This window comes from Panicum virgatum, chromosome 3N, assembly GCF_016808335.1.
Source record: "Panicum virgatum strain AP13 chromosome 3N, P.virgatum_v5, whole genome shotgun sequence".
In the NCBI taxonomy this organism is placed as follows: domain Eukaryota; kingdom Viridiplantae; phylum Streptophyta; class Magnoliopsida; order Poales; family Poaceae; genus Panicum; species Panicum virgatum.
In genome coordinates this window covers 16,840,855-16,868,478 of record NC_053147.1, presented here as the reverse complement: position 1 = coordinate 16,868,478, position 27,624 = coordinate 16,840,855, and the positions used below count along the sequence as shown (strand labels likewise).

At 53.3% G+C, this 27,624-nt stretch overlaps 2 protein-coding genes, 1 long non-coding RNA gene and 1 other non-coding gene across 4 annotated transcripts; 2 read left to right on the top strand and 2 right to left on the bottom strand.

The window, feature by feature from the left end:
- Nucleotides 1-16,761: 16,761 nt before the first annotated feature.
- Nucleotides 16,762-19,750, top strand: LOC120664698 (serine/threonine protein phosphatase 2A 57 kDa regulatory subunit B' kappa isoform). The gene is made up of 2 exons (XM_039943997.1): nucleotides 16,762-18,522; nucleotides 19,104-19,750. Exons 1-2 carry the CDS (start codon nucleotides 17,386-17,388, stop codon nucleotides 19,470-19,472), a joined length of 1,506 nt encoding a protein of 501 aa, XP_039799931.1. The 5' UTR covers nucleotides 16,762-17,385; the 3' UTR covers nucleotides 19,473-19,750.
- Nucleotides 19,751-19,990: 240 nt separating this feature from the next.
- On the bottom strand, nucleotides 19,991-20,063 carry TRNAE-CUC. Its single transcript has one exon. It is a non-coding gene; the product is annotated as a tRNA-Glu (tRNA).
- Nucleotides 20,064-20,800: 737 nt separating this feature from the next.
- On the bottom strand, nucleotides 20,801-22,215 carry LOC120667614 (photosynthetic NDH subunit of subcomplex B 3, chloroplastic-like). Its single transcript, XM_039947655.1, has 6 exons — nucleotides 22,192-22,215; nucleotides 21,890-22,003; nucleotides 21,744-21,797; nucleotides 21,494-21,556; nucleotides 21,232-21,294; nucleotides 20,801-20,999 (listed from the first exon to the last, which is right to left on the bottom strand). The coding sequence occupies exons 1-6, from the start codon at nucleotides 22,213-22,215 to the stop codon at nucleotides 20,964-20,966; spliced, it is 354 nt and encodes a 117-aa protein (XP_039803589.1). The 3' UTR covers nucleotides 20,801-20,963.
- Nucleotides 22,216-23,572: 1,357 nt separating this feature from the next.
- LOC120664697 lies at nucleotides 23,573-26,494 on the top strand. The gene is made up of 3 exons (XR_005670986.1): nucleotides 23,573-25,718; nucleotides 25,946-26,045; nucleotides 26,160-26,494. It is a non-coding gene; the product is annotated as an uncharacterized LOC120664697 (long non-coding RNA).
- Nucleotides 26,495-27,624: the final 1,130 nt, after the last annotated feature.

The window sequence follows — 27,624 nt, the reverse complement described above, 5'->3', positions numbered from 1 at the left end:
ATTTGAGGCTCGTGTTGCAGAGATTGAGAGAGCATCAGTTGTATGCTAAGTTCAGCAAGTGCGAGTTCTGGATTGACGAGGCTCCATTCCTCGGTCATGTAATCTCTCAGGGAGGTATTGCTGTTGATCCGAGCAAGGTGAAGGATGTGCTCGAGTGGGAGACACCGCAGACAGTGAAGGAAGTCCGGTCATTCCTGGGCTTAGCAGGATATTATCGGAGATTCATTGAGAATTTCTCCAAGATCGCGAAGCCTTTGACTTCTTTGCTAGAGAAGAATGTGGCATTTATTTGGACTGATGAGCGTCAGATGGCCTTTGATGAGCTGAAGAAGAGGTTGATTACGGCGCCAGTCCTTACTCTGCCAGACCAGAGCAAGAGGTTCACGGTGTACTGTGATGCTTCGAAGGATGGTCTTGGTTGTGTTCTGGTGCAGGAGGGCAGAGTGATTGCTTATGCTTCACGGCAGTTACGTCGGCATGAGCTGAACTATCCCACTCATGATCTTGAGTTAGCCGTAGTTGTGCATGCTCTGAAGATTTGGAGGCATTACTTGTATGGGCAGCAGTGTGATATCTACACTGATCACAAGAGCCTCAAGTACATTTTCACGCAGAATGAGCTGAACATATGGCAGAGAAGATGGTTGGAGTTGGTCAAGGACTATGACCTGGAGATTCACTATCATCCGGGTAAGGCCAATGTTGTAGCAGATGCTTTGAGCAGGAGAAGCTATGTCAACCTGGCCGTGGCTTTCCAGATGCCTCCAGAGTTATGCGAGGAGTTCGAGCAGTTGAGTCTGGGCTTATTGCATCATACCTCCAGTGCAGCGTTTGAGGCAGTACCGACGCAGCTATAAATAGGGGTCATGGGGTTCCCTTTCCTCTCCAACCTCCCAGCTCTGTCTTCTAGCATTGCCCAAGTCTTAATATTTTCCTTTGCCTTTCGTGGCCGGCCCCCAAATGGGGTGGCCTGGCTTTCTTAGGCTTTGGTGCTAGAAGAATGCTTGCGAGCGGTGGGGGAAGACCAGAGTGGGCGTGCGCACCATCCCTCAGCTTAAGTGGGATCCGCAGAAGAGCATTGGGCCTGTGGGATCCTGCTCCTGCGATGTCCCCTAGCCTGAATGGGGATGGAGACGCCTAACCATGGCGTTAGTGCCAGGTTGGGTGGCCGTTCTTTGCATCGTCCCCCCCGGCAACAAGGTTGCTCTCGGGGAGACGGTGCGGAGGGTGCTGTCCGCCAGCTCGACCCCCCGCATAGTCTTCGGTGGAGGAGATGCTAGAAGAAAGCTTGCAAGGAGAGCATCCCGCTGGACCCATGCGGTCTGGGGGCTGTCCCTCGCATCCCTAGTAGCCTGGCCGTAGTGTCAGCCAGGGGCTCGGTGCTTTTCTTCGTCGCTCGCTCCTCCCCAAGACAGGGAAAATTGCCACGTAGGTGGCAATGTGTTTGTATTTTTCGACGACTTCGCGCCGGTAACCCTTTGTAATCTTTATTTGCATTGAGCAATAAAGTCCCTTTTCTCCCTTTCGGGGAGGATGATCGAGGGTATAGGGATGTATAGAGGGTTACAGCCCTCGAATATGTGCGAAGTCTCCTTCGCGGGGGCGCATCAGTACACCCGCGGGTGTAGCTCCCGAGGCCTTGGAGGAGTGTTTGTACTCGTCCATGGGCTATAAACGATGCACCGCTGGGTTGCCTCACTGGGGTGGCCGTCCAGCATCTTTTTTCAGTCGGCAACGGCACTCTTTCAGCCGTCCTCGGCATTCTCCGTGCTGGTACAGTGACCCGGCGTTCAGCTTAACCATCAGGGGAGCGTACGTTAACAGCGGGGGTTTTGGTTATGCACGTGGAGCTTCACAATTGACGGTCGTCGACTTGTTCGAGGGTGCGGTCTGAACCGTGGTGTGCGAGGAGCCCCCGAGCCTAAGCCCATGTGAAGGCGTTCAGGGGAACCCTCAACTTTGATTACGACCCTCGTCGCCCTTCCACAGGGAGGAGGGGTGAAGCGCACCACGCTACCCATGCCCGGGCCGCGAGCTATGGCTGCTTCGGTGAGATGTTAGCGGGTTGTTCAAGCGGACGTCCGTGCCCCGTTCGATAAGGGTCGGCTCGTGGTCCATGGACACGTCACATAAAGCGCTTGCGAAGGTTCGCTAGGCAGAGCTCGAACCCATTCGATAGGGTCCGAGGGCTCGATGCTCTCCCTCGATGGGATCCCCCTTCTAGGCACCCTCGACTGGCCTTGAACACTACGTAGGATGTCTCGAACTCCGCGTTCGAGGGTGGCTTGTATGTCACATCCCTGCAGTCCCTGACTCTGGTGATCTGGGGTGCCTGTCGAACCCCCGAAGGGCCAGGCTTCGAACCCCTAATCAGTAAGGCCTCGAAATGTGATTCCTTCGAGGGTAAAGGGACCCCCGAAGGAATATCCTGTATTGATTCGAAAACGACGCTTAGTCGCGAGTCATGCGCGCGGGTCTTCCGCTGGTGGTGGGCGATGTGGCCCGATTCGTGCTATGCGGTGCGGGCGCGCCTTTTCAGGCGGCAGCCTCGGGCAGACGAAGCGGCGTGGGTGGCGTCTGACGGATGGGATAGTGCAAAAGTCGCGCCGCGCCCACCGGTTACCGTGCTGCAGGTATTGCTGTGTGCGCGCGTGGGAGACTCCGCGGTCGTGGGGCCCAGCCGTCAGGGACAGCGAAATCTACCGCATTCAATGCGGTAGATTTGGGCTGTGGCTGCGGCTCCGCCCGTCACGGTGAATAAAGACGAAGAGAAAGGGGGTGTTTGGGCTCACCTGGCCATTTGCCTTCATCCTACTACGCCTTCTCCGCCTTCCCTGCATCCTGAGCCCGCAGCCAAGAGCGGAAGGAGGAAGAGGAAGGAGAGACAGAGAGAGAAAGAGCACCTTAGCCATTTTGGAAACTTCACTCCCGCATCCCCTCCCTGACTCGCAGAGATGTCGGACATCCAGGAGCCATTGCCGTGGGGGAAGTCCTCTGCCACCGTGGCGGTTTTGGAGCAGCTGGTGCCCGCGTGGGCGCCAGCGTGGATTTCCGACTCAGGGGCGCCAGCGTGGATTTCCCCGCACCCGGACGAGACCGAGCCGAAGCCCCCGCAAGGCTACGTCGTGAGCTTCGTGTGCCTCCACGAGCGAGGCTTCAGCGTCCCCGTCAGCAGGTTTATGCGGGCGTTGTGCGACTATTATGGAGCGGAGCTGCACAACTTCAGCCCCAATTCCATCTCACAGGCGGCGGTCTTCGTCGCCGTCTACGAGGGATACCTAGGGATAGAGGTACACTGGGATCTCTGGATCCACCTGTTCCGCGGCGAACTCTTCGTCGAGAGCGCGCGGGGCCAACCGAGGCGATTCGCGCGAGCAGGCGGCCTGACGTTCCACGTGCGTCACTCCCGGAAGAACCTCTACATCCCGAGCCGGATGACGACGAACAACGCCGGGTGGAGCCGAGGGTGGTTCTACCTTCGGAACTACCGTGGCGCGCTCCCGGCGTTCACCAACAGAGTTCTCCGGGAGCGACCGCCGAAGTGGGACTGGGGGGTGTCGCCCCCAGCGCAACAAGACAAGCTCGAAGTCCTCACCGACGCGCTGGCGCATCTGGCGAGGAAGGGGTTGACGGCAGCGGCTGTCATCACGAACTTCCACCGGCAGAGGGTGATCCCTCTCGTGGAAAGGGCCCTGCCGATCTACCAGCTCACCCCCGGGAGCCAGGTTGAAGTCTCGAGGACGTCGTACAAGCTTCTTTCCCGCACCGCCGCCGCCCGGAGGGCAAAGTATGCGGTGGCGGAGTTCCCCCGCGATCTCGAGGACCTTTGGAGAATCAAGATGCGCCCCGAGATGGGGTATATTTCTCTGGTAAATTTTGATTTCGAATCCTACTGTGTCTTGTGTAGCCCCTTTTCCTGACTCCAACTCAGGCATGCCTTGCAGGGGTTGAGGTGTGGCACCTCGAAGCCCCCGATCCCAGAAGAACGCTAAATCAACCGCCTCCACGCGGAGAAGATGAAAAGGCGGAAGGACGCGGCGGAGGCGAAGGTCGAGAGGAAGAGGAAAAGGAATGCGAAGCACGACAAGGCGTGCAAGCTTGCTCGCGCGGAGGGGAAGCCGCGGCCCGCCACTCCCGAGTCCTCGGAGGAGGATGAGGAGGAGGCCTCGGATGCCGAGGACCACGCTCTGGGGAGCGACGGGGCTGCAGCGGGTGCGAGCCCCCGCCGACCTACCAGTGGGATGATGACGAGGGGATGCCAGTGGCGCCGGAAGAGACGAGGGCCGTGGCGGAGTCATCGGCGAATCCCTCCCTCGAGGGTGCGGAGCGGGAGTCATCCCCTCCGGCAGCCGGTGAGGAAACGCCCGCGCCCCAGGTGCTGATCCGTGGCAACGAGGCTGCGGCGGGCGCGGAGTCGTCCGCGCTGGCAGCCTCGAGTCACCAGGCCGACACGAGGGGGGCGCCCTCGGGATAGACTTCGAGGGGCGGCGCGATGCCGCGGGCCCGAAGAAGAGCCACGAGGAAGCGGAGCATGAGCGCTCGATCCGGGTAAGTAAACTTTGGGTTTTGTTTCTGTTGCGTGTTTGATCAATTTTTCGATCCCGTTGTCCTCAACCTCTATTCCCCGATTTCCAGCCCCGGAGCCATCGCCAAGGATGCGGTGCAACTTGCCCCAGCTAAGGCCCTCAAGACTGGGGCATGCAGCACACCGCACTCGGCGCTTGGGCCCCTGCCTGCCGTGGACCTCGTGGTGGCGGCCGCGAAGCTACGGGAGGCCATGGCTCGAGGGACCTAGGCAGCCCAGCAAGCTCGGGCGTAGGTGGAGGAGGGCGATGCCGGCCAGAGCAGTGCTGAAGCAGTCGCTCAGGCTGACGACGCAGAGGAGACCGGCCGGGGCGGCGTGGACGGCGCCGCCCGGGCAGTCATTAAAGTTGAGGCCGGTCGGGGTGGCGCGGTTGGCGCCGCCCAGCCGGTTACAGAAAGAGAAGCTGGTGGGGGCGCACAGGGCGCCCTGCCGACCATGTGGAGGAGGAGGTCCTCGTCCTCGAGCCCCTGAGGGCTGAGGTCGAGGGCGTCGCAGAGGAAGAGACGGCGCAAGGGGCGCCGATGGGAGGAAGGAGCCCCCGTCGCTGAGCCCACCGAGGCCCGGGACGAGGGTACCGTCGCGGTGGTGCCCGCGCCAACGGTGCAAGGGAGCGTGGTGGCGGTGGTGGAGCTGCCGGACAGCAGCAAAGAATACGGGGACTCGATGGACATCGACCCCGCTGCTGCGGCAAACGCCGCCGCGCACATTGCCGAGTTCGCATCGGCCAGTGCGGGTCTGCTCGAGGCGGGGACGTCCGAGGGGGCCCATCACGGGGCGATCGTCCCGTCTGGGCCCCCCTCGGAGTTTCTCCTCAAGGAGCAAGAGGAGGAGGCCTAGAACGCACAGATGAGCGTTGGTCGTGAGATCTTGCAAACCCTCGACCGCGCCTTCCAGCTCCATCAGAATACGGATTATCAGGTCAGCCAGGTAAATACTTCCCCCCGAAAATTACTCGGATTCGGTTTAACTTTAATGTGTCTTTACCCACGTCTTTCCTCTTGCAGCGGATGAGGGAAATCTCGCACGAGAAGAGCGTCGAGATGACCCGGATGTACTCCCAGATGAGCTAGCTCGGGCAGCACAACGCCGAGTTGGTGCTCAAGAACATCGAAGCCAACACCATAATGGCGGATGTGGGAGTGCGTCAGCAGGCGCTGGAGGAGGATCTGGCGCGGGTTACCGGCGAGCGGGATGTCCAGAGGGCCGCGGCAGAGCAGAAAGCTCGGGAAGCCGAGGCGCAAGCTGCCGAGCTGCAACGCCTCCGGACGGCGCTCGAGGAGAAGACTCAGGAAGCCGAGGCACAGAGCGCCGAGCTACAGCGCCTCGGGACCTCGCTCGAGCAGCAAAAGACCGAGCTTCTCCACAAGGAGGTGGCCATGGTCGCGCTCACCGGGACCCACCGGGAAATGGGCGAGGTCCTCGAGGAGAAGGAGGTGGCCCTCTAGAACGTGGGGACCTCCCTCAAAGAGAAGGAAGACTCCTTGTCCTCGCTCGCAGAGGCCGCCCGAGCCCAGAAGGAAGAGGCGTAGAAAAGTATCACGGGTAAGTACCTTCGAGTTTTCGTTGGTTTGTTTCTTTTCGTGGCTTAAGTTGATTTTCTTTGCTCAGAGCTGAAGCAGAAGGTGGCGGATAAGTCCGCGGCGAAGGAAGCAGTCCACACCGCGCTCACGGCAGCACAGGCGGAATTTGCTGAGCTGGAGCAAACCGCCGTGAGCGTGTGTCAAGGGGTTGAGGGAGAGGGTGGCGTCTCGGGCTATTCGGTGATCAGCCGCCCGCGCGTGCTAGGCGGTCGGATTGCCGAACATGCCAAGAGCACCTTCCGCCTCGGGGTCCTGTGGTCCCTCGCCGTGGCCTCGACATACTACCTCAAGGATCTCCAGAGGGTGTCGTCGGGGTACGTCGTTCCCGATGATGTTGATGCGGATGCCGCATCGGCCATCATGGATGAAGCTGATGCAGCCGCGGAGGAGTTCGCCACAGTCCTCACCGAGAAGCTCGAAGCTGACATCCCTCCCATTGCTGAATTCGATGCCATTGAAGACCTGCAAGGGGGGGATGGTAGCCTGTAGGGAAACTGGGCCTCGAAGCCTATGTAATAGATTAACATTCGTTGTAATCGTACTTATAAATATAAGGAAATTGTTTTCATTAAATCGACTGTGTGGCCCATCGAGGCCTTGTGCGTTCGAGCCTATGTTTTCTTTACTTTATTTCTGTGTTCTTATATGCGACTTAGATAAACATCTGCGAGGAATTTTGCGTTCATAAGCAACGTAGGCGTGGGGTGGAGAGGGGGGTGCCGTATCCCGGAGGCGTAGGCGGCCCCACGACTCGGCCGGCCCCATACCGTAGTTGCTTACGCCTCGCGTTTGTTTTTTCTAAGGATATGAGAAGCTTAAGGGCGAGACGGAAATATTTTGAAAAAAATGTTGGCGATTTTTTGGGGACGTTCGGGGGTTCCCCCCGTAGTAGCCCCCGAGGGAGGCTTGGCTTTTGCCGAGGGTAAAGCCAGGCGTACCTCAGTGTTCGTGCGCATTCGAGCCCTCGAGGGTCCGGAAGGTTCCCAAAAAAATAAACAAGTGAAGCGTGCTTCTTTATTGTTTCGGGAAATCGAGAATGAAAGTACAAACGATGTACAAAAAGCTTAGAACTCTAAGGATAGAAGCGACGTAGTTGTTGTATGTTCCAAGCGTTGGTGAAGACTTCGCCTTTGTCGTTCGCAAACTTGTACGTGCGGGTTTGAGCACCTCGGCGATTATGTACGGGCCTTTCCATGGTGGTGAGAGCTTGTGGCGGCCCCTGCTGTCCTGTCGAAGCCTCAGCACCAAGTCCCCTTCGTTGAGGTCTCGGCGCCGGACCCTCTGCGCTTGATACCTTCGTAGGGACTACTGGTAGCGCGCGGAGTGTAGGAGTGCCACGTCTCGAGCCTCGTCCACTTAATCCAGCGAGTCTTCACGAGCTCGCTGGTTTTGTTGCTCTTGGTATGCCTTGAGCCTCGGCGATCCGTACTCCAGGTCAGTGGGGAGTATGGCCTCGGCGCCATAGACGAGGAAGAACGGGGTAAATCCCGTGGCTCTGCTTGGAGTCGTCCTCAGGCTCCAGATAACCGAGGGTAGCTCCGTGAGCCACCTCCGGCCGAACTTATTCAACTTGTTGAAGATTCTCGGCTTCAGTCCTTGGAGGATCATGCCATTGGCACGTTCTACTTGCCCATTCGTCTGTGGGTGTGCCACAGCCGAACAGTCCACACGTATGTGGAAATCGTCGCAGAACGTCAAGAACTTCTTGCCTGTGAACTGGGTGCCGTTGTCGATGATGATCGAATTCAAGACCCCGAACCTGAAGACGATATCGGTGAAGAACAAAACCGCTTGCTCGGATTTGATCTTGCCGATGGGTCGAGCCTCGATCCACTTGGAGAATTTGTCGACCGCCACCAGCGAGTGGGTGAAGCCCCCGAGCGCCTTCAGCAGCAGACCGACGAGGTCCAGTCCCCACACGGCAAACGGCCATGTGATGGGGATGGTCTGCAGAGCATGGGCCGGGAGGTGTATCTTTCGAGCATAGAACTGGCAACCCTCACAGGTCCGCACGACGTCGGTGGCATCGGCGACCGCGGTGGGCCAATAGAAACCTTGCCGAAATGCGTTACCCACGAGGGTGTGTGGCGCGGCGTGATGGCCGCAGATGCCGGCATGGATGTCGCGGATCAGCTCCTTGCCCTCGGGGATGGGGATGCATCGTTGCATAATGCCCGAGGGACTGCGCTTGTATAGTACGTTGTCGATTAGGATGAAGGACTTGGCCCACCTGGTGAGGCGCCGCGCCTGAGCATGGTTCGAGGGTAAGACCCCTCGAATTATCCAGTCAAAGTACTGGACGCGCCAATCTTGCGAGGTGGGGGCCTCGTCGACTTCCATTGCTTCGGCCTCGTCCACGGAGGTGGTCCCGAAGTCAATGTTCATGGGCTCAGCCTCGTCCCCCGAGGGGTTCTAGCCGAAGGGCCCGACGAACGAGGAGCCTGGCTCCACCGAATCCTTGAATTCGACGGAGAGCTTGGTGATGTCGCGGGCGAAGATGTTCGGGGGGACAGTGGTCCGCCCTGACGCGATCTTGGCTAATTCCTCGGCATCCTCGTTGTACTTGCGCGGGACATGATTGAGCTCTAGGCCGTCGAACTTGTCTTCGAGGTGGCGCACTGCATTGCAGTACGCCTCCATCTTCGGGTCTTGACAGCTAGACTCCTTCATTACTTGATCGACGACGAGTCGAGAGTCACCGCGCACGTCGAGGCGCTTGACGCCGAGCTCGATGGCGATGCGGAGGCCACTGAGGAGGGCCTCGTACTCCGCCATGTTGTTCGACGCAGGGAAATGCAAGTGTATCACGTACTGCATGTGGTCTCCGAGGGGTGAGATGAAAAGGAGGCCGGCACCGGCGCCGGTTTTCATCACTGAACCGTCGAAGAACATGGTCCAGCATTCGGCCTGGATTTGCGGTGGGGGTAGCCGAGTGTCCGTCCACTTAGCTACAAAGTCGGCCAAGATTTGTGACTTGATTGCCTTGCGGGGGGCGTAGGTAAGAGTTTCTCCCATCAGCTCCACGGACCATTTGGCAATCCTACCCTCGGCTTCCCGGTTGCGGAATATCTCTCCCAAAAGGAAAGACGAGACCACGGTGACGGGATGGGCCTCGAAGTAGTGGCACAGCTTGCGCCGAGCCAAAACCACTGCGTAGAGCAGCTTCTGAATCTGCGGATAGTGTGTCTTAGTTTCAGACAACACCTCGCTAATGTAGTACACCGGCCGTTGGACGGGCAGAGCGTGGTCCTCCTCTTGTCTTTCGACAACGACCACCGCGCTGACCACTTGGGTCGTCGCGGCTACGTATAGATAGAGGGGCTCGCCATCCGTAGGTGGTGTGAGAATGGGGGCATGAGTGAGCGATGCCTTCAGCATTTCGAGGGCTTCTTGGGCTTCAGGGGTTCACGTGAAGCGGTCGGTTTTCCTCAAGAGTTGATACAGGGGTAAGCCTTTCTCGCCGAGACGCGAGATGAATCGGCTACGAGATGCTAGGCATCCCATAACCCTCTGTACCCCTTTAGGTCTTGGATTGGTCCCATTCGAGTGATGGCCGAGACTTTATCAGGCTTGGGTTCGATGCCCCGCTGGGAGACAATGAAGCCCAAGAGCATGCCTCGAGGCACCCCGAACACGCACTTCTCGGGGTTAAGCTTTACCCCTTTGGCCCGTAGGCAATCGAATGCGATCCGGAGATCGGCAACCAGGTCGTCCGCCTTCCTGGATTTTACTACGATGTCATCGACGTATGCTTCTACATTCCGCCCGAGATGGTTCCCGAAAACGTGGAGCATACATCGCTGGTATGTGGCTCCGGCGTTTCTGAGGCCAAAGGGCATCGTAACGTAGCAGTACATGCCGAAAGGTGTGATAAAAGAAGTCGCGAGCTGGTCGGACTCTTTCATCTAGATTTGGTGGTAGCCGGAAGAAGCATCAAGAAAGGATAGAAGTTCGCATCCCGCAGTAGAATCTACAATCTGATCAATTCGTGGCAAAGGAAAAGGAACCTTCAGACATGTCTTATTTAAACTAGTATAATCTACGCACATCCTCCAGTTTCCATTCTTTTTCTTTACTAATACGGGATTAGCTAGCCATTCGGGATGGAATACCTCCTTGATGAATTCGGCCGCCAGAAATTTCTGCAACTCCTCGCCGATCGCCCGGCGCTTGAGCTCGTCGAAGCGTCGCAGGCGTTGCTTCACCGGCTTGGAGTTGGGTCGGACATCAACGGAGTGCTCGGCGACCTCCCTCGGTATGCCAGGCATATCCGAGGGGCTCCACGCGAAGATGTCAGCGTTGGCGCGGAGAAAATCGACGAGCACCACTTCCTATTTACCGTCGAGGGTGGCGCTGATCTGTAACGCCTTGTCGTCGGAGTGGTTCGGGTCGAGGGGCACCTTCTTGATACCCTCGGCGGGTTCGAAACTCCCGGCGTGTCGGTGCGTGGAGTCCAAGGCCTCGCTTGCCATTTTGTCGAGGGTGGCTGCGAGGGCCTCGTCCTCCGCTTGAGCCTCCGCGTGCTCAACGCACTCAACGTCGCACTCGTAGGCGTGCTCGAACGAAGAGCCGATGGTGATGATGCCCTCCGGACCCGGCATCTTCAGCTTGAGGTAGGTATAGTTGGGGACGGCCATGAACTTGGCGTAGCAGGGACGACCAAGAATGGCGTGATAAGATCCTCGAAACCCTACCACCTCAAAGGTGAGTACTTCCTTGCGGAAGTTAGCTGCCGTGCCGAAGCAGATAGGCAGATCGATCTGGCCGAGGGGTTGGATTCGCTTCCCCAGCGCAACGCCATGGAATGGCGACTTGCTGGGGCGAAGCTTGTCTGGTCCGATCCTCATGAGCTCCAAGGTGTGGGCGTACATGATGTTGAGGCTGCTGCCTCCGTCCATAAGCACCTTGGAGAAACGGGTGTTGCCGATGATGGGATCGACAATGAGCGGGTACCGTCCCGGATGCGAGACGTAGTCGGGGTGGTCTTCGCGGCCGAAGGAAATGGTATCCTTCGACCAATCGAGGTAGGATGGCATGGCTTTGGTGACGGAGAAGACTTCCCGGCGCTCACGCTTGCGCTGCCGAGATGTCATGTTCGTCGTTGCTCCTCCAAAGATGAAGAAGGCGTTCTCCACCGGGGGGAACTCGTTGTCTCCACCTTTGTCGCCGCATCCTTCTTCTTGTCTTCGTCGCGATGCGCGACGCGGTTGTAATATTTCTTGAGCATTTCGCACTGCTCGAGGGTATGATTGACCGGGCCCTTATGGTAAGGGCACGGCTTCTTAAGCATGTCGTCGAACTGGCCACCACCGCCTCGAGGGGGGCCTCGAGGTCCTTTGCGGTCCTGGGCGGCAGCGAAGGCCTCCTCGGAGTCCTCTGCCTGCCCCGACCCGCGCTGGTTCGGTGGGATTGGCTTCTTTCCCTTCCTCCCCCGCTTCTGTTTCTTGGCGGGGGCGTTGGGCTTGACGTTGCTGCCCTCCACGGGCGCATCGTCCTTGCGCTTGCTCGGCTTGTCGTCGAAGATGGCACCAACAGCCTCCTCGTCGGCGGCATAGTTGGTGGCAGCGTCGAACAGCTCGTTGGTGTTGGTCGGACGGCTTCTCGCGAGCTCGTGCACCAGGTTCCTGCACGTGGTACCCTCGAGGAAGGCGTTGATGACCTCGACGTGGGTGACGCTGGGGAGCTCGGTGCATCGCTTGGATAAGCGCCGCATGTAGTCGCACAGGGACTCGTTGGGCTTCTGACAACACCCTTTGAGGTCCCAGGAGTTCCCGGGGGGCACGTATATGTCCTGGAAGTTGCCCACGAAGATCTGGACTAAGTTGGCCCAGTTGTGGATCTGGTCCGCGGGCAAGTGCTCGAGCCACGTTCGTGTGGTGTCAGCAAGGTGAAGAGGAAGGTTGCGGATGATGACCGTGTCCTCCGCCGCACCGCCTAGCTGGCACGCTAGGCGGAAGTCGTTGAGCCAGACTGCAGGATCAGTCTCGCCCGAGTACTTGACGAGGGTGTTGGGTTGTCGAAAGCGCGTGGGAAAAGAAGCGGTCCGAATCTCCCGGCTAAACACCCGGGTGCCTGGAGGCTCCGGTGACTCACCCCTGTCGTGCTCGGGGTCGAAGCGTCCACCCCGTCGAGGGGTGTACCTCCTGCCGTTGATGATGTAGCGGGCGTCGCCGTCGCCGGCATGCCCGCGCGTGTCACGGATTCGCTCCCTTACGGGAACTCTCCCGATGCGCTCGTGCACCGAGGGTGCCTTCGCACCGGGCGCTACGGCTGCCTTGCCCTTCCCTGCTGATGGTGTGTGCACAGAAACCTCGCAGTCCTGGTGTGCAGTAACATCAGGCTGCTCCGGGGCTTTCGAGCGCATACGAGATGCCGAACTCTCGGCCTGCTGCACGGCAGCTTGCTCGATGAGCTCCTGTGCCTCGCGGCGCAGGTTGCGGAACGAAGACGTCGATGGCTCGGGCATAGCTTGGAGTAGGTAGGCCGCAGCGATGAGTTTTTCGCCGGCCGTCTTCAGTTCCGGATATTTGTCGATGTTGTCGTCGGCCAGGATGCGCTCCCGGGCAACATATCCCGCCGCCTGGGCGTGCGCACCACGCGCGGTACGCTGCTACTCGAGTGCGGTGCGCATCTCCTGGGTCTGCCGACGCTGCTCGTCGAGCTTGGCTTGAAGCTCCTTGAGCTGCGCCAGCTGTGCTTGCCGCGCCGCCGAGCTTGCCGTTTGGTTTGCCTGCGCGTCCGCCCCGCCGTCCCCGTCGTTGCTCGGGGCATTGTCGTTTTGCTCGTCCGCGAGGTCAGCCATGAAACACTCCCGGGCGGGATCATAATCCCCCTCGTTGGAGTCCTCACAGCAGGTGAGGCAATAGGTTGTCGCGAGTTGGAACGAGCGGAATGCATCGTGCTCGCCGTACGGGGTAGGATTCGTCGGGGGATGACGCGATGAGGCTGCGGATCGATAGAAGGTGATGACCCGGCATATCCTCATGCTCGGTGAAGTTAGCGCTGGTTGACGAGGCGCGGGCGGCAGCATTGCGCATCCCGAAGGGGAAGGGCGACGGCGAGGTCGAACCCCCTGGGAGGCACTAGTGCCGCAGCAGGTGACGGTGCCGGCGCAGATGACGCCGAGGCACGTGATGACGAGACGGTGGCCCCGTTGGCCATGATGCTGAGTTGCGACATGCCAGCCTCGACCCACGTGGGGGAGCTGTGGCGTGCCGCGCAACGCCGCTCCACGCGTGCTTGTCCGAACGCTGACCCGAGCGCCTGTTGCGCCGGGCTGGTGAAGTCGGAATGACGGGGTTGCATCCGGGCGAGAGGAGCTGTATGAGGTAACCGTTGCCGGTTGCTCTAAACTCGAGACTCCCGAATCGGATCATGTGTCCAGCTGGGAGCGAATCCGAGATACCCATGGGGTATGGGTTGGATCTACCCGCCATCCGGTTTCTCAAATGGGAACAAGAGAGAAAAAAATGTCACGCAGCGGCCCCTACCTGGCGCGCCAACTGTCGGTGTCCCGACCCGGGGGCCTGGATCCCAAATAGTAAATGCTGCACGTTTCCTCGTCCCAGATGATGATGCAAGAGACAACATAGTAACGCACGATTTATCTTGGTTCCGGCCGCGGGGTCGTACGTCCAGCAAAGGGGGTGTGCGGGGGCACTGTATTATCTTGCACCCGATGTGCTTGTAGTAGGGGGTATAAGCGTGGCGAGAGAGGGAGGGAAGCACCCAAGTCTCTGTTAGAAGAGGAGTGAGTATGACGATGGTTGTGAACGTAGGTGACCACAGTAGCTGAAGCCCAGAAGCTTCTGAGTGTCCTCTGCGGGGGAGAGCGAGAGAGAGACCGCCAGAGAGAGAGCGCCCCTCTAAAGGAAGCCCGCCTCCTCCTTTTATAGTCACAAGGAGGGGCGGCGCACATGAGTGGGGGCGTAGAAGTCGTAGTTTTCCCCCGAATCACGGGGGTACAGTGACCGAATACTGTAGGAAGTACACTGTGGGGCATGGCTTCAGGCGTGACAGTCGTCCTGGATATTGTCCTCGGTCCTGCGGAGATCGCGCCGGCGTCCTGCCAGCCCCTACAGGCGACGTGGTTGTCACTGTAGGGTGTACAGGCCTCCAGATATGGCATTCCGTGGGCCCTGCAGGTCAGGGTCCTGCGTGCCCCAATGGTGGCGAGGCACGCGGCGGTCCCGGACCCCTCTGGACAAAGTACCGGTGTGCGCCCTAAGGAGGTCCGAGGGTCGCGTGGAGGTTCCGGACACCTCGAGGGGGGAGGTCCGGGACCTCGGCTGCGTGTGCTGAGCATCCCTCGAGGGGTACGTGGCGTCGCCGGGCCCTTTCCCCAAGCAGGAGGTGGGTCCGGTCAACCGGAGTTGGCGAAATAGTGACGGGGACTGTGCCGAGCGCGTCTTGTCCCGCGTCACAGGTTCCACAGTGCCGCCACAGTATACGGGATGGCGGAGCAGTGACTGAAGTCGGCGGATGGGACTCCGGTCGCAGTCATCATGAGGAATGGCGGTCTGACACCGTCTGTCCTGGGCGCCGTGGAGAAGTGGTCGGCTTTTAATTCCCCGTACGACGAGCGGTTGAGCGGCGGGGCCGTTTGTCCTTTATGCCGAGGGGTGGCCTCGAGCGAGGCGGAGGTGATTCGCATGCTCGAGGGTAGGTTCGCTACCCTTGAGCGAGGCGGAGATGATTCGCCCGCTCGAGGATAGGTTCGCTACCCTCGAGCGAGGCGGAGATGGCGCAGTCGAGGGGTCTCGACGGGAGCCCTCGAGCGAGGCGGGGATCGTCCCATGGGCCCAAGAGGGGTGCGAATGGGCCGTAAGCTGGGCTTCTTTGAGTCTTTTGCTTTCTTCCAGGTTGGAAGGAGGCCGTGGGCCTTCGTGGGCCCAGTTGCCTTAACATGTGTTTTGCGTTTTAAGGCGATCTTAGTACCCCGATTAGGGTGTCTTTAATCGTGGTACCCGACACCACCGTAACTGAATCGGTTTATCATATGCCTGCAAACGGGAATGAACCCCCCACCCCACCCCACCCCCAACTACCCCTAAATAAATGATTTCACAATACTATGCAGGAATTAAATTATACTCCCTCCGTTTTGAATTATAAAACATAAATTTTTATGTACCTACAAAGGTTAAAATGGTCTATAATTCGAATAGTAGTTGAATAAAATTGGGAAAGAGAATTATGCATCGGAGGTCATGTTTATTCATCGACTCAACATGTCTAGCGATGTCGTAATTTTCAGGAAATGTGAAATTAAAATCACCACCGGGAAACAGCCTTAGCCCCCGTGCTCAAGCTACTTCTTCACAAATCTGTGACATGTCTGCCAAAAATCCTACTTCGGGACGCATTTAATGTGTATTATTATGATAGAACAGTGCCCCGGGGCGCTGCTAGGTCATTTTTGGACAACTGTGTATCCTGCCTTTTTGTATAGTCCGTGGGGCCGTAGCCCACCTCCTCATCACAGCTTGTACGAGGACCATGCTGCCGCTGATGAGGCAATGAACACGGATCATGCCCTCTGTTTCGTGAGCACGAATGTACGATGGAGGTACAGCCGCGTGGGTGGAGGACCTACGACCGGACCAGAGCCAAGATGGTCGGGACTGAAGAATGTTGGAGTTTGGGTTTTTAAAATTCTTGGAGAGTTTGAACTTTGGCCGCCACTCGTCAAACTATTCCATCAAACTCCATCGGCAAGTTTTTCTCTTTTTTTTTGAGCGGCCACATGTATAGCACAATCCGCGGCCTACCCCTGCTGTCTTGCTTTCGCTCTTGGTCTCGGACTCTCTCGGTGGTTTTGCATCAGTAACTCATTTTCATCACTGTTGTTTTCACAACACGCCTCAAAATTCCGAGACTGGGAGAGGTACTAGCACCGTGTTTATGACGCATCACGGATAGATGCGTCTCCCTGCCGTAGCGGACCATGCTTCAGGCCGCCGCACATGCCGAGTGTCTATTGACACCCATTTCATTCTCCCTCCCGACGCCGAGCCCAGCGGACGGGACGGACGGTCTCGCTCTCGCCGCTGCAGCCCGGCAGCACCCCTGCGGCGAGACAGCGACGGAGCCGCACGGGCCGGACTGGTCCGGCGAGTACCCGTGCCGTCACCGCCTGTTTTACCGCCGGTGCCCCACCCCACCGCCGTGTGCTGAGGTCACGGGCGACGGGGCCGCGGCCGTCCATCTGCCCCCGTCCGTGCGGGGTCGCGCGCCTCCCCCGATCCGACGACGGACGGCCGGGATCTCCCCGTCCGGTCCGTGACCAGCCACGGGCCTTTCGAATTAAAGCGCCCGATCGCCGGCCGGTCCCGTGCCGTGCCCAAGGACAAGGACGCCGATTAAAGCCTACCAGGTTTTGCAAATGGGCCCCTGCGGTTTCTCGCAATCACGTTCTGCTAATCGTTGGTGAAGTGTTGATTTCGAAGTAAAGCCAGGATCCTGGCTTTAAGAAAGCCCCGGATTTGGGGTGATTTGCTAATCAGCACGGGCCTCGTGAGCCGTACATCGCGATGGCGGTCTTGTCCGTACATGCCCCGTGTTAAACAAACCAATTCCCGCACGAAACAACAAGCAGGCCCTTCCCTTCCACTCCCCTTCTCATCCCGCTCCCCCCCCCCCTCTCCCTCGGCCGCTCTGCTCCTCACTCCCTCCCCCTTCCCGAGAAGCGGACAAAGCGCGGCGCTGCAGATTTCGATCCGGTTCCCAATGCCTCCCAGGCCCGTCGTCCTGTAGCTCCCGTCTCCGCTCCTCCATCTGCCGCGGCGGTCACGTCACGGCGCCTGGATCCGGCGAGCGCCTGGCCTGAAGCCCCAGATCCGAGCGAAGCCGAGCTTTCCGTGGTGACCTCTCGGCTCTAGCTCGGGGTTGGCAGCTGCCATTTCCCCCCTCCCCTTCTTGTTCGAGATTTCAAGGCTGGTCTGTCCATCTTTGGTGGCATTTGAGGTTGTTCGTGGTTTTCTTCGATTCAGTTTGCATCTGCATGGTCCAGATTTAGCTGCATTTCCCGGATTGTGCTCCTCCGTGACAAAAATCTAAGCTTGTTGCCTCGGAAGTGTCTTGCTATCGCATTATAGTAGAGTTAGATCTTTTTGGTTAGTAACCCTGGTTCTTCCTCCATCATGTGCTAATCTTGGTATATTGGCGGCGAGCTCTACTGTTGCCATGGTGTTGGTGTGAAAAAAAAGGGTTTTGTCCAAGATGTGGAAACAATTTCTCAGCAAGCTGCCCCGGAAGTCCTCGGCCTCAGCGGACTCAGGTCAGTGCAGCAATGGCACCGGGATACAGCGCACAACCAGCTGTGGAAGCATCCCGCCTGGCCGCCCGGCTTCCGCCATTAGGCGCATGTCATCTGCCGTCTTCCCCTCAAGTGTTGTGGCTGGCATTGAGCCGTTGGTTTCCTTCAAGGACGTCCCAAACTCGGAGAAGCAGAACCTGTTTGTGAGCAAGTTGAGCCTGTGCTGTGTCGTCTTTGATTTCTCAGACCCGAACAAGAGTTCGGTGGAGAAGGATATCAAAAGGCAGGCATTGCTGGATCTTATAGAGTTCGTTGAATCTAGCAGTGCACGCTTCTCCGAGGCAGCGATTGCTGCCTGTGCTAGGATGTGTGCCATCAACCTGTTCCGGGCATTCCCTCCAAATTACAGGTCCGGTTCATCTGGTGGTGGTGAGGGTGATGAGGATGAGCCAATGTTCGATCCTGCATGGTGTCATCTGCAGCTTGTGTACGAGCTACTAATGAAATTTATTGGATCCTCATCCTTGGATGCGAAGGTAGGGAAGAAGCACTTTGATCACTCATTCATTGTGAAGCTCCTTAATCTTCTCGATTCTGAGGATCCAAGAGAAAGGGATTGTTTGAAGACTATCCTGCACAGGGTATATGGGAAGTTTATGGTACACCGTCCTTTCATCCGCAAAGCAGTGAGCAATATATTCTACCAGTTTGTCTTTGAGACTGATCGGCATAATGGGATTGCTGAGCTGCTGGAGGTCTTTGGCAGTGTCATTAGTGGCTTTGCATTGCCTTTGAAGGAAGAACACAAGATCTTTCTTTGGAGAGTTTTGATTCCTTTACACAAACCGAAATCAGTTGGTTTGTATCTCCAGCAGCTGACCTACTGTGTGACACAATTTCTAGAAAAGGACCCGAAGCTTGCAAGCTCAGTAATAATTGGTTTGTTAAGATATTGGCCGATAACAAATTGTCAGAAGGAAGTGATGTTTCTGAGTGAGATCGAAGAGATATTGGAGTCTACCAGCCAGGCAGAATTTCAAAAATGTATGGTTCCATTGTTTCGGCGGATTGCTCATTGCATCACCAGTTCTCACTTCCAGGTAACTTACCCCGATAAATCTAATGTAGTAAATGTTCAGTTGCTTGTTGCGATATGCATTTTAATAACCCAATTGCCATATAGAATTAGGTTCATTCTAGATTAACTGTTGTGTTTGGATATTTATGTGTTTACTATAGTACTTCCTACCACTTGTACAAGAAACCTAATCTTATTGCTGGTGATTCATGATCACAAATACATTTGCTGGTCGTCCCTGATTCTGACAGCAAGGTTATTTACTACCTTCATGCCTAACGTTTGTAGGATATAACTTGTTAACATGCCAAATGAATAACATCTGTCTGATGATCTGAAATAATCGTGGACATTAAAGTTGGGCAATCATGCTGCAGATAGGGGCCCCCGTATGATGTTTAATACGGCAAACATCAGACATTTGGACCAGCATTAAGCACTGAAATGATCTCAATATAAAGCTTATTTGGCTATCCTGGTCTTTAAGGTTTTCTTTTGCTGTTTTTATTTTATCCTGGTTGTTGCCTTAACAAATCTTTGTTGGTGACTTTGTTTGTTATTGTTGTCAACTAGACGTTGCCTTAACAAGTTATATTGTTTTAGGTTGCTGAAAGAGCACTCTTTGTATGGAACAATGATCACATTATCAGCTTGATCGCGCAAAACCGCCAAGTGATATTGCCACTCGTTGTTCCAGCACTTGAACAGAATATTCAGAATCACTGGAACCAAGCAGTCCTGAATCTGACAATGAATGTAAAGAAGATGTTTTCTGAGATGGACGAGGATCTCTTCTCGTCATGCCTGGATAAATATAAGGAGGACGAAGAAAAGCGAGCATCGTTAGAATTGAAGCGGAAGCTGACCTGGGAGAAGCTTGAGTCAGCTGCAGCTTTACAGCCAGTGACCGGCCATGCAGCCGTCCTAGTAGGACACCAGCTGTCAGCAAATATGATCGCCACCCTGATCTAGCTTATGCATTATGCATGCTGGAGAATCAACGGTGCTCTTCACCCTTTTGGCGAAGTGCAGCAAGTGTAGCGTTTGCTATTTTGCTCTTGTTTATTTTTCCATTTGTCAGTATGAGTAATCACTGTTGTAAGTTGTAACTATTTCATATGTTTATGCTCTCTAGGCAAGCATACCTGTAATGTAAGACTGCTGAGTGCTGGCACTCTTTACATGTATCCTTGCCTGCCTATGGATGAGCAAGTGCCCTACAATTAAATTTCATTTTCAGCTCGCCTATATGGTTGATTTTGCCAATAAAGGTGACTGATATGTGGAACCATCAAGTGCAATTTAATTTCAAAATGGCATGGATTCTTGCAAATAAAAATGTTAGGACGGTGATGGCATACCTGGTGTTCCAAAAAATTTAGTGAAAACGTTCGAATGGTGATAACAATAAATGTTAGGACGGTGATGACATACCTGGTGTTCCAAAAAATTTAGTGAAAATGTTCGAATGGTGATAACAATAAAAAAAATTCCGTTGCCGGGACTCAAACCCGGGTCTCTCGGGTGAGAGTCAAGTATCCTAACCAGCTAGACTACAACAGATTATTGTGTATAGCTTCACAACTCATTTTATATAAACCCTTTAACCAATATCACAAAAACGATTATTCAGGCATCCAGTAGTTTTGCAGATCGATAGAAACACGACACTCCCAGTAAACCCCTCACCCTACACTGTTTGGCCATGGGACAATTTCCAGAATCGCCATATTGTTTATATATCTTTTTTTTAGAATGCCACATTTTTCTCATGACAAAGGGGATAAAGAAGAGTTGGTATTGCTGAAGTAGTCTGTAATACTGTAATACTGATGCTCATGGTTTAGTTTACTTTAGCATGGGTTGAACTGGGATTCAAACCCCCTTCAGTTTTAAGGTCCCCGGCATAAATGGAGTAACAGAATACCACCTACTAGACTTAGTAGTGACATACGTACAGGTTAAGAGGTCATATCTTCATGTCGAGGAAAACGCAGAAAAAACACGTTTAAAAAGACTGTAATGCCCTGTCTTCGCATTTTTGTTTCGAAAAGACTAGCACGAACATGCACTGCACATGTGAAAATAACCTGGCAGATGAATTCTACAGCTATATACTTGTGGGCTGAAGCCAAACTTGCAAATAAAATTCTCTATCCATTCCAAAATATAGGTTGTTTTGGCTTTATAGACTTATAGTATTTGCTACGCATATAGTAAATATAACTATGTTTAGGTGCATAGAAAAAAACTATAAACCTAAAAAACTCAAAAAACCCTACATTTTGAAACGGAAGGAGTACGTATCAAGAGAACTGAACGAGCGATATTGATGAGGCAATACTTTCTATTCTCGATTGCACAGTGCATGACATTTAATCAGATACAGCTTGGTATCCACATGCTATCAGACTCAGTAGTCAGTACATCGAGTAGTGTGGTGCAGATCAAGTATGCGCACAATCATTGCTTCCACTGGGGCAGCCGTTGGACCACAACCTAAAGGCATATAGCGCAGTGTAAATGGTCAAGTAGTTCATAGAAAAAATTGTGCATTATGCTTATGCATAGCACTTTTCAGAAGAAAAATAAACAAGGTGAGTAACTGCATACAGGTGGACCCAGTTTTATTTGGCATAGTAGTTATGTTGTGTGATGGAAAAGGAATAGGTCCAATGTCTACAACACGTTCAGAGTTAACTTCAAAAAGGGTGGGGTTGATGAAACATGCCTTGCCCGAGTTCTCCTTGTTGCCTACAATTGTCTGACAAGCTAGCCTCCATGACTCCGGTTTCTGTCAGACAGAGAAACGAAAAGAGCACGGTTAACTCACAACTCATTTGTCCCAGAGGCCAGAAACAGTTTCCATTTCCTAAGAAAACTGACAAATCATTTTTGCATGTAAAAATACCAACGCAGCTAATTGTAGACTCCAGAACCAGAAAAACAGTAGACGGACTGGTGCGCAATTGAGCGAACTGAACACTGCCTACCTTCTTCAGGTACCGGTTCTCCGTGTTCGTCCTTTCATTCAGGAGCTCCTTTCCGTCAAGGATCTGTAAGTTCATAATACCCAACCTTTGGGTTAATCCAGTGGCAGCTCACAATGTCCATTCTCAGTTAGTTGCAAACATTTCAGAGAGAGTCGCTTCAGGTCAAAGGTCATAATCACCACTCCACTCGTGGCAAGACAGCGAAACAAGAACAGCACATGCCAGACCGGTTAGGGAGGAGAGCAAGTACCTCCACGATGCAAGTGCCGCAGCTCCCACCGCCGCCGCAGTTCATCACCTTACCCTGCGAAACAGCAAGACCACCGCTCTCTGTCATGTCGCTACCCATCGGTGCTGCGGCGACAAAAATCTGACGAGAAAGCAAGGGAGACCCACGTATGCAGCGTAGAGCTCGATCTTGTTCTCGTTCATGACGTCGCGGAGGAGCTTCTCGCCGCTCGCCGCCTCCGCCCGGTCCACCGGGTAGGAGCCGTCGGCACCCGGCTTCGGCTAATCACACGACCAAACCAAACACGAAATTCAACACTGGCACCAGGCTCAACAGCGGGGCGGTCGGCCTCCTGCCGGTCTTCTGCCGGACGGTAGGGGTATAAAACTGTAAATTGTGAAACTAAAAATATATTTCTGTAAAAAATATTTTTAAAAAATATAAAAATAAAAAAACGCCAGCAGCGCACCGCCCAGCAATGCCAGGCGACCATGAGTGCAGCCCATGCGGCCCACAAAGCGTGGCAGCAACCAGCCAACGAAGCGCCAGGCAACTCGATTAATCCCACCTCGCCTACAGAAGCTGAGAAGGGGGAACTGATGCTCTATATAGAAGACCGAAGCGCCCAGGCTGAGAGCATGTTGGCCTGTTCCGTCCTGACGAATGCAACACTGATTACGGCAATCAATACGGGAAGAAAACGGGAAATTCCCGAGAAAAAACGGGATCTGTGAATACGGTCAGGCAAAATTTTTCGTTCCTACTTTCATCCCTAGGCGCGGGGGCGCACCCTGGCGCCGATAGACCCCGGGTCCCTGCCAGCTTTTTCCCGCCCGCAGGGGACACACGGCGCGGGTGGCTGGCGGCTGCCCGGTCTCGGTGGAAGTGTCTGGCTTGCTCTTGAATTTCCCCCGTTCCTTGTGTTCGTTACCGCCACTAGGCCGGGCCGGGCCGTAACGCGCAGCCTGTTGGTTGAGCCGGGCGGGCCAAGAAGGGAACTTTTTCATTTTTATATTTTTTTTTAAAAAATAAAATTTCAAAAATATATGACGAATAGGGAAATTTTCAAAAATAGGTGCATGTCGCCCCACAAATGGGCGAGGGTGCATGTCGCCCATCCAGTGGGCGACAGGACCTAAATGTAAAAAAATTTACATTTAAGTCCTAACGCCTAAGGCGTATTAAACAGTGAACTTATAAAATCGATATAAAATCGTATAAAAATCGGAAAAATACAAACTCAACTGTTCTGGATTCTATGAAACAATATATACAACTTTTGTTACATACAGTTTTTCATTTGATCAATGTATCTTGCTCTATTTTAAATACCAGTTTAATGTACTTTTATTTAAATCTTAAGATCCATCCTTTGGATGCATGCCATCTTTGGTCACAGTGTTGTATATGGTGAGAATAGTCTTGTACAAAATTGGTAGGCCCCGAAAACATTTCTAGAATAAGTTTTTAAATTAGATCTTGCAATATGTCTAGTTTAAATTGGTTATTTATCCATGCTGCTATACTGAGTATTAGAAGCCATAACTTTTACAGTACCATTATTTTATTTCCTAAGAGCTATAAAAAATTTTTGGTAAATTTTAGATAATCACAACTAGACCAAATGAATTATTTCATATTTTTCTAGGTACAAGAACTATTTTTTTCTTGATTTAGATACATTGATCAAATGAAAAACTTTATCCATCCTATAAGGCACGAAATTTTCTTTGCTAAGGCCACCCAACAAACCAGCCCCCGCTGAGGAGCTGGGTCTTTATGCACCCACGAATTCGTCCCCACAAAACTGCCTCTATGAAAATCGATGGCTCAAATCTCAGCTGGAAGGCTTCAACGCCATCCAACGATCGATGTTTTAAGGATCCGCCGGCTTCAACGCTACCTCCGCTCCCCCGCCTCCCTCCCGCGCGCGACGCCGCAGCGCCCGCGGTTCGAACCCCCTCTCTTTTTCCTTTTTTTTTTCCCTCTCCTCTCTTCTCTTTTTTTCGCCGAGAGCATCGGCATCCTGCGCGGCGGGCGCTAGGGCCGGCGCCCAGATCTCCCCCTCCCTCCTCCTCGCTCGCCCGCGTCGCTTGCTCGCGCCGCCCGTCGCGGCCGCCCTCGCCCGCACCAGCTGCCACTGCGCGTTCTGGCGTACGCGAGGAGGGCGCCGCTCGCCCGTGCCGGAAGGCGCCGTGGCTGAAGCGGGCGCCTCCTGCGCGGGTGCGCCACACGTTTCCAGCCACCGCCGGCCGCGTGCCTCCCGCCCATCCTCTCTCCCTCCCTCCCCTCTGGCGACGGCCTCTGCACGGGCGGTCCACTCGCGGATCTTGGGGCGCTAGGCCTGGGGCCAGCGAGCCACGGCCGGATCTCGGGGCGGCCCATCTCGAGCGCCGCCGCCGACAGGGGGAGGACGAGGTGGAGGCCGCCGGGCGCTGCACGGGCGGTCCGCCGGCGGCGGAACAAACGCCTAGGCCGCCAGCGCCCTCCTTGCCGGTAGGCGAGGCCCCGAGCTGCTGTGCCCCGCGCGGGGGTCGGCGGAGCGGCAGGCGCGCGGCAGCGCGACAACACGGTGAGTGCCCGATTCCCTCCCGCAGGTCTCAAGCCATGCACGCAACACGTTCGTGCAAATGCCTGAGTTGGAGGCCATGTTTCCTATGACCACGAGGCAGGTATGTCTGCTACTTCATGAGTAGCACTTACGAGTGTTGATTGAACTTCCATTTCGATGCTTCATTTGACCTCCAAGCTGCTTGCTACCAATGCTCCTTGAGATGACTCCCAGACAGAGGGAGGCAGAGGAACAAGCAGAACAAGAATATAACTGAAGAAGCAGTGGTTACGTAAGCAGGAATTGATCAATAGTATTGCCACATTATGGTAGCACTATTCACCTCTGATCAACCTACTGAAGCTTTGGTTTGCTTTGCAAGTAGAAAACAAAGCGTTTAAGCTCATTATAGTATATGATTTGACTAAATTTAAATCACTCAATAGTGCATCTGCTTTTATATGATGCCATGGGGTACCAGACAGCCCCTGCAATTCAACTACAACATCAACATTGCAAAGGCCAACAAGATTGGAAACTGTGACATGATTAAATTGGTAAGTGCAAGGTTTTAGAATTAGAATACTGAAAGAACAATTAGGAAAAATAGACGCATCCCATTCTTTAATATGGTGTTTACCTGATTTTTTTATGTGGCCTTTTTTCTTACTACTGTATCCAGATACCTGCTGTTTGTGTGCACTTCTATTCTAACAGTGCAATACATATATTCAAGCATTGGTTTACATACTTAAAACAAAGTGTTCATGTGCAGATATCTTTTGTGAATTTTGTTCCATCTCAGAGAACTTGACATTGTGTGCTGTATAATTTAGGTTGTTGAGGTGATCCATGTCCATGTGTGGCTACAGACAAGGAGCAATATTTAGCAGCTCCAACTGGTCATATGCAAACCTGATAACTGTGAAAATAACTTATCTAAATTGGAAATTTATTTTGTTTTATTTGTCGTAACATGTGCATTTGTTGGATGGCCTGGGATTGAACATGGAATTCTATCGATGTGTCTTATTTTGGTAGGAGATTAATTCCTTATCCAAATTTTATGTTGGCTGAGGGCTAAGTTCAGAGTTAGGGCTATACTTTCAACTGATTTTGGGATTGAATCATGTGACATCAGCACACATGCTTACACTATTTATATGATAGTTAACATTCATTTTGATATAAACCTATCTTGACTATGTTATTGCATCTCTGATTTAGCGTGTAAGCTTCTTTTAAGGCAAACTTCAGACTTACCTTTTTTATTCTCGAAACTTATCTTGCTGTTGTGCAGATGTTGTGTGGTGCTTTCAGGCCATATTGCAGACGGGGATGGTGATGATTCTTGCAGGAGATGGTATAAGTAGAACTGAAACTCGACATTGGCCACGCTGAGAGAAACACGCGCTGCAAGATCTATTCCTTATCCATTGCTACAAGTAAGCCATCAACTTCACCATGTCTCACCATAATCTTGCCGTGGGTTGTGCAGCAGAGTTTTATATAAGTTAGCTAAAACATGGCTTTAAGGAGGTAATGTGAGGATACTTTCTATAGAGTGCTTAAGCAAGTTCAGCAGGATATCTTTAGTTTGTGTTGGTGCTTGCTTGTAATCAACCAAGTCAAGTGTTTTTTTTGCTGATGTCCATTTCTGGATATGTTTCAGTGTAAATGGCACTGTTAGGGCTGGAAGTACATTAGTGTTGGTCAGCTCTCCATCGCAAGAGAAAACATGCAGAGATAAAGTCCAATGTTCCAGTGCACATGTGCGTGATCTCCATTCTGCTCTTATGCCTATGTATATCTAATAGCAGAGATTACTAAATGCTGGTCTGATGAATGAAAAAAAATCTTATCATGAAGTTATTTGTTTGTTGTAGTGGAGTACTTTCTTATTTGTGCTGGTGAAAAGTTGTCAATTGGAGTAGCATGGGATGGCCATCAAAGGAGAAATATCTCATGATGTTATCTGATATTCTCTTATGGATATCATATCAAAAGTTGGAATGACTGATGTAATGTGAGTATTAGGAACCTTAATTTTATATTTCATTAGCTTTTTGGTTTGAGGAATTGTATAGATGGATTTGCAAGAGAAGACGTGCAAGCTATTTGCTCGGGCCCCTGGTCTTTTTTTTTTAAAGTTAGGCTCTTGACCATCACAACCTTGTATGCATTCTTTCTGAGTATAATTATGTGATTGCGCATTTAAATATGTTTGTTTTTTTTAACCCGTAGCGTTAGCACGGGCCAACTTACTAGTGTAACAAAAGTTGTAGATCTTATTTCATAGAATTCAGAACAGTTGAGTTTGTATTTTTCCGATTTTTCTACGATTTTACAAGTTCACTGTTTAATGCGCCCTGGGAGCCAGGACCTAAATATATTTTTTTTTTACATTTTAGGTCCTGTCGCCCACTGGATGGGCGACAGGCACCATGTCGCCCATTAGTGGGGCGACAGACACCCATTTTTGAAAATTTTCCTATTTGCCATATATTTTTTAAATTTTGTTTTTTTAATATAAAAATGAAAAAGACCCGCCAAGAGGAGAGTAGTTTTCCGCGGGGGTCACCGGACCGGCCTACAAGACGATTTTCTTCCTGGGCCATTTCCGGAGTGCTGTGCTTTGGGCCCGTATGTAAACCCACACGTATCACCTGGCTGGCCGCTGAACAAATTAGGGATGGCACGTGCGGATGCGGATGTGGTGAAAATCCGTCCGCAGTCAGACGTATGAGGTTGGAAAACTTACCCATCGGATGGATTTACACCTGCACCCGCACTCGTTGGGTTTCGGGTGAGTTTCATGTGTCTGCGGGTGTGCCAACAGATATAATAAAACTACACATATCCATCAATTTAAGGGCATATTTGGGAGGCCTTCAAAAGAGCTCCGGCTTCAGCTGAAGCCCTCCCAAATAGATTTTTCTGGACCGGCTTTAATGGTAAAGCCGGTCATGAAGCCGTTTTTGGCTTCCACTAGTATGGTAAAGCCGCGAAATCGTGACTTCACCAACTTCATGGACGGCTTCTACCTTGGTGGAAGTAAAGTTGGAATAGAGAAATCATTTTGTCAAACGTTTTTCAAAACAGCTCCAACTCCACCCGAAAAACCACTCCACCAGAGGAGCCAGAGCCGGAACTGTTTTTGGAGGAGCCGAAACCCTACCAAACATGTCTTAAACAGTCAAACAACACATTTCCATAAGTAATAATAGCAAACTAACAACAAATTCATAACTCCAAAGTAATAAATAACAGTTCACCATAACAACACCACCACAAATCCATAATTAAGTGTTCATATCCACGTATTTATATGCTGGAGATGCTAAATGGACT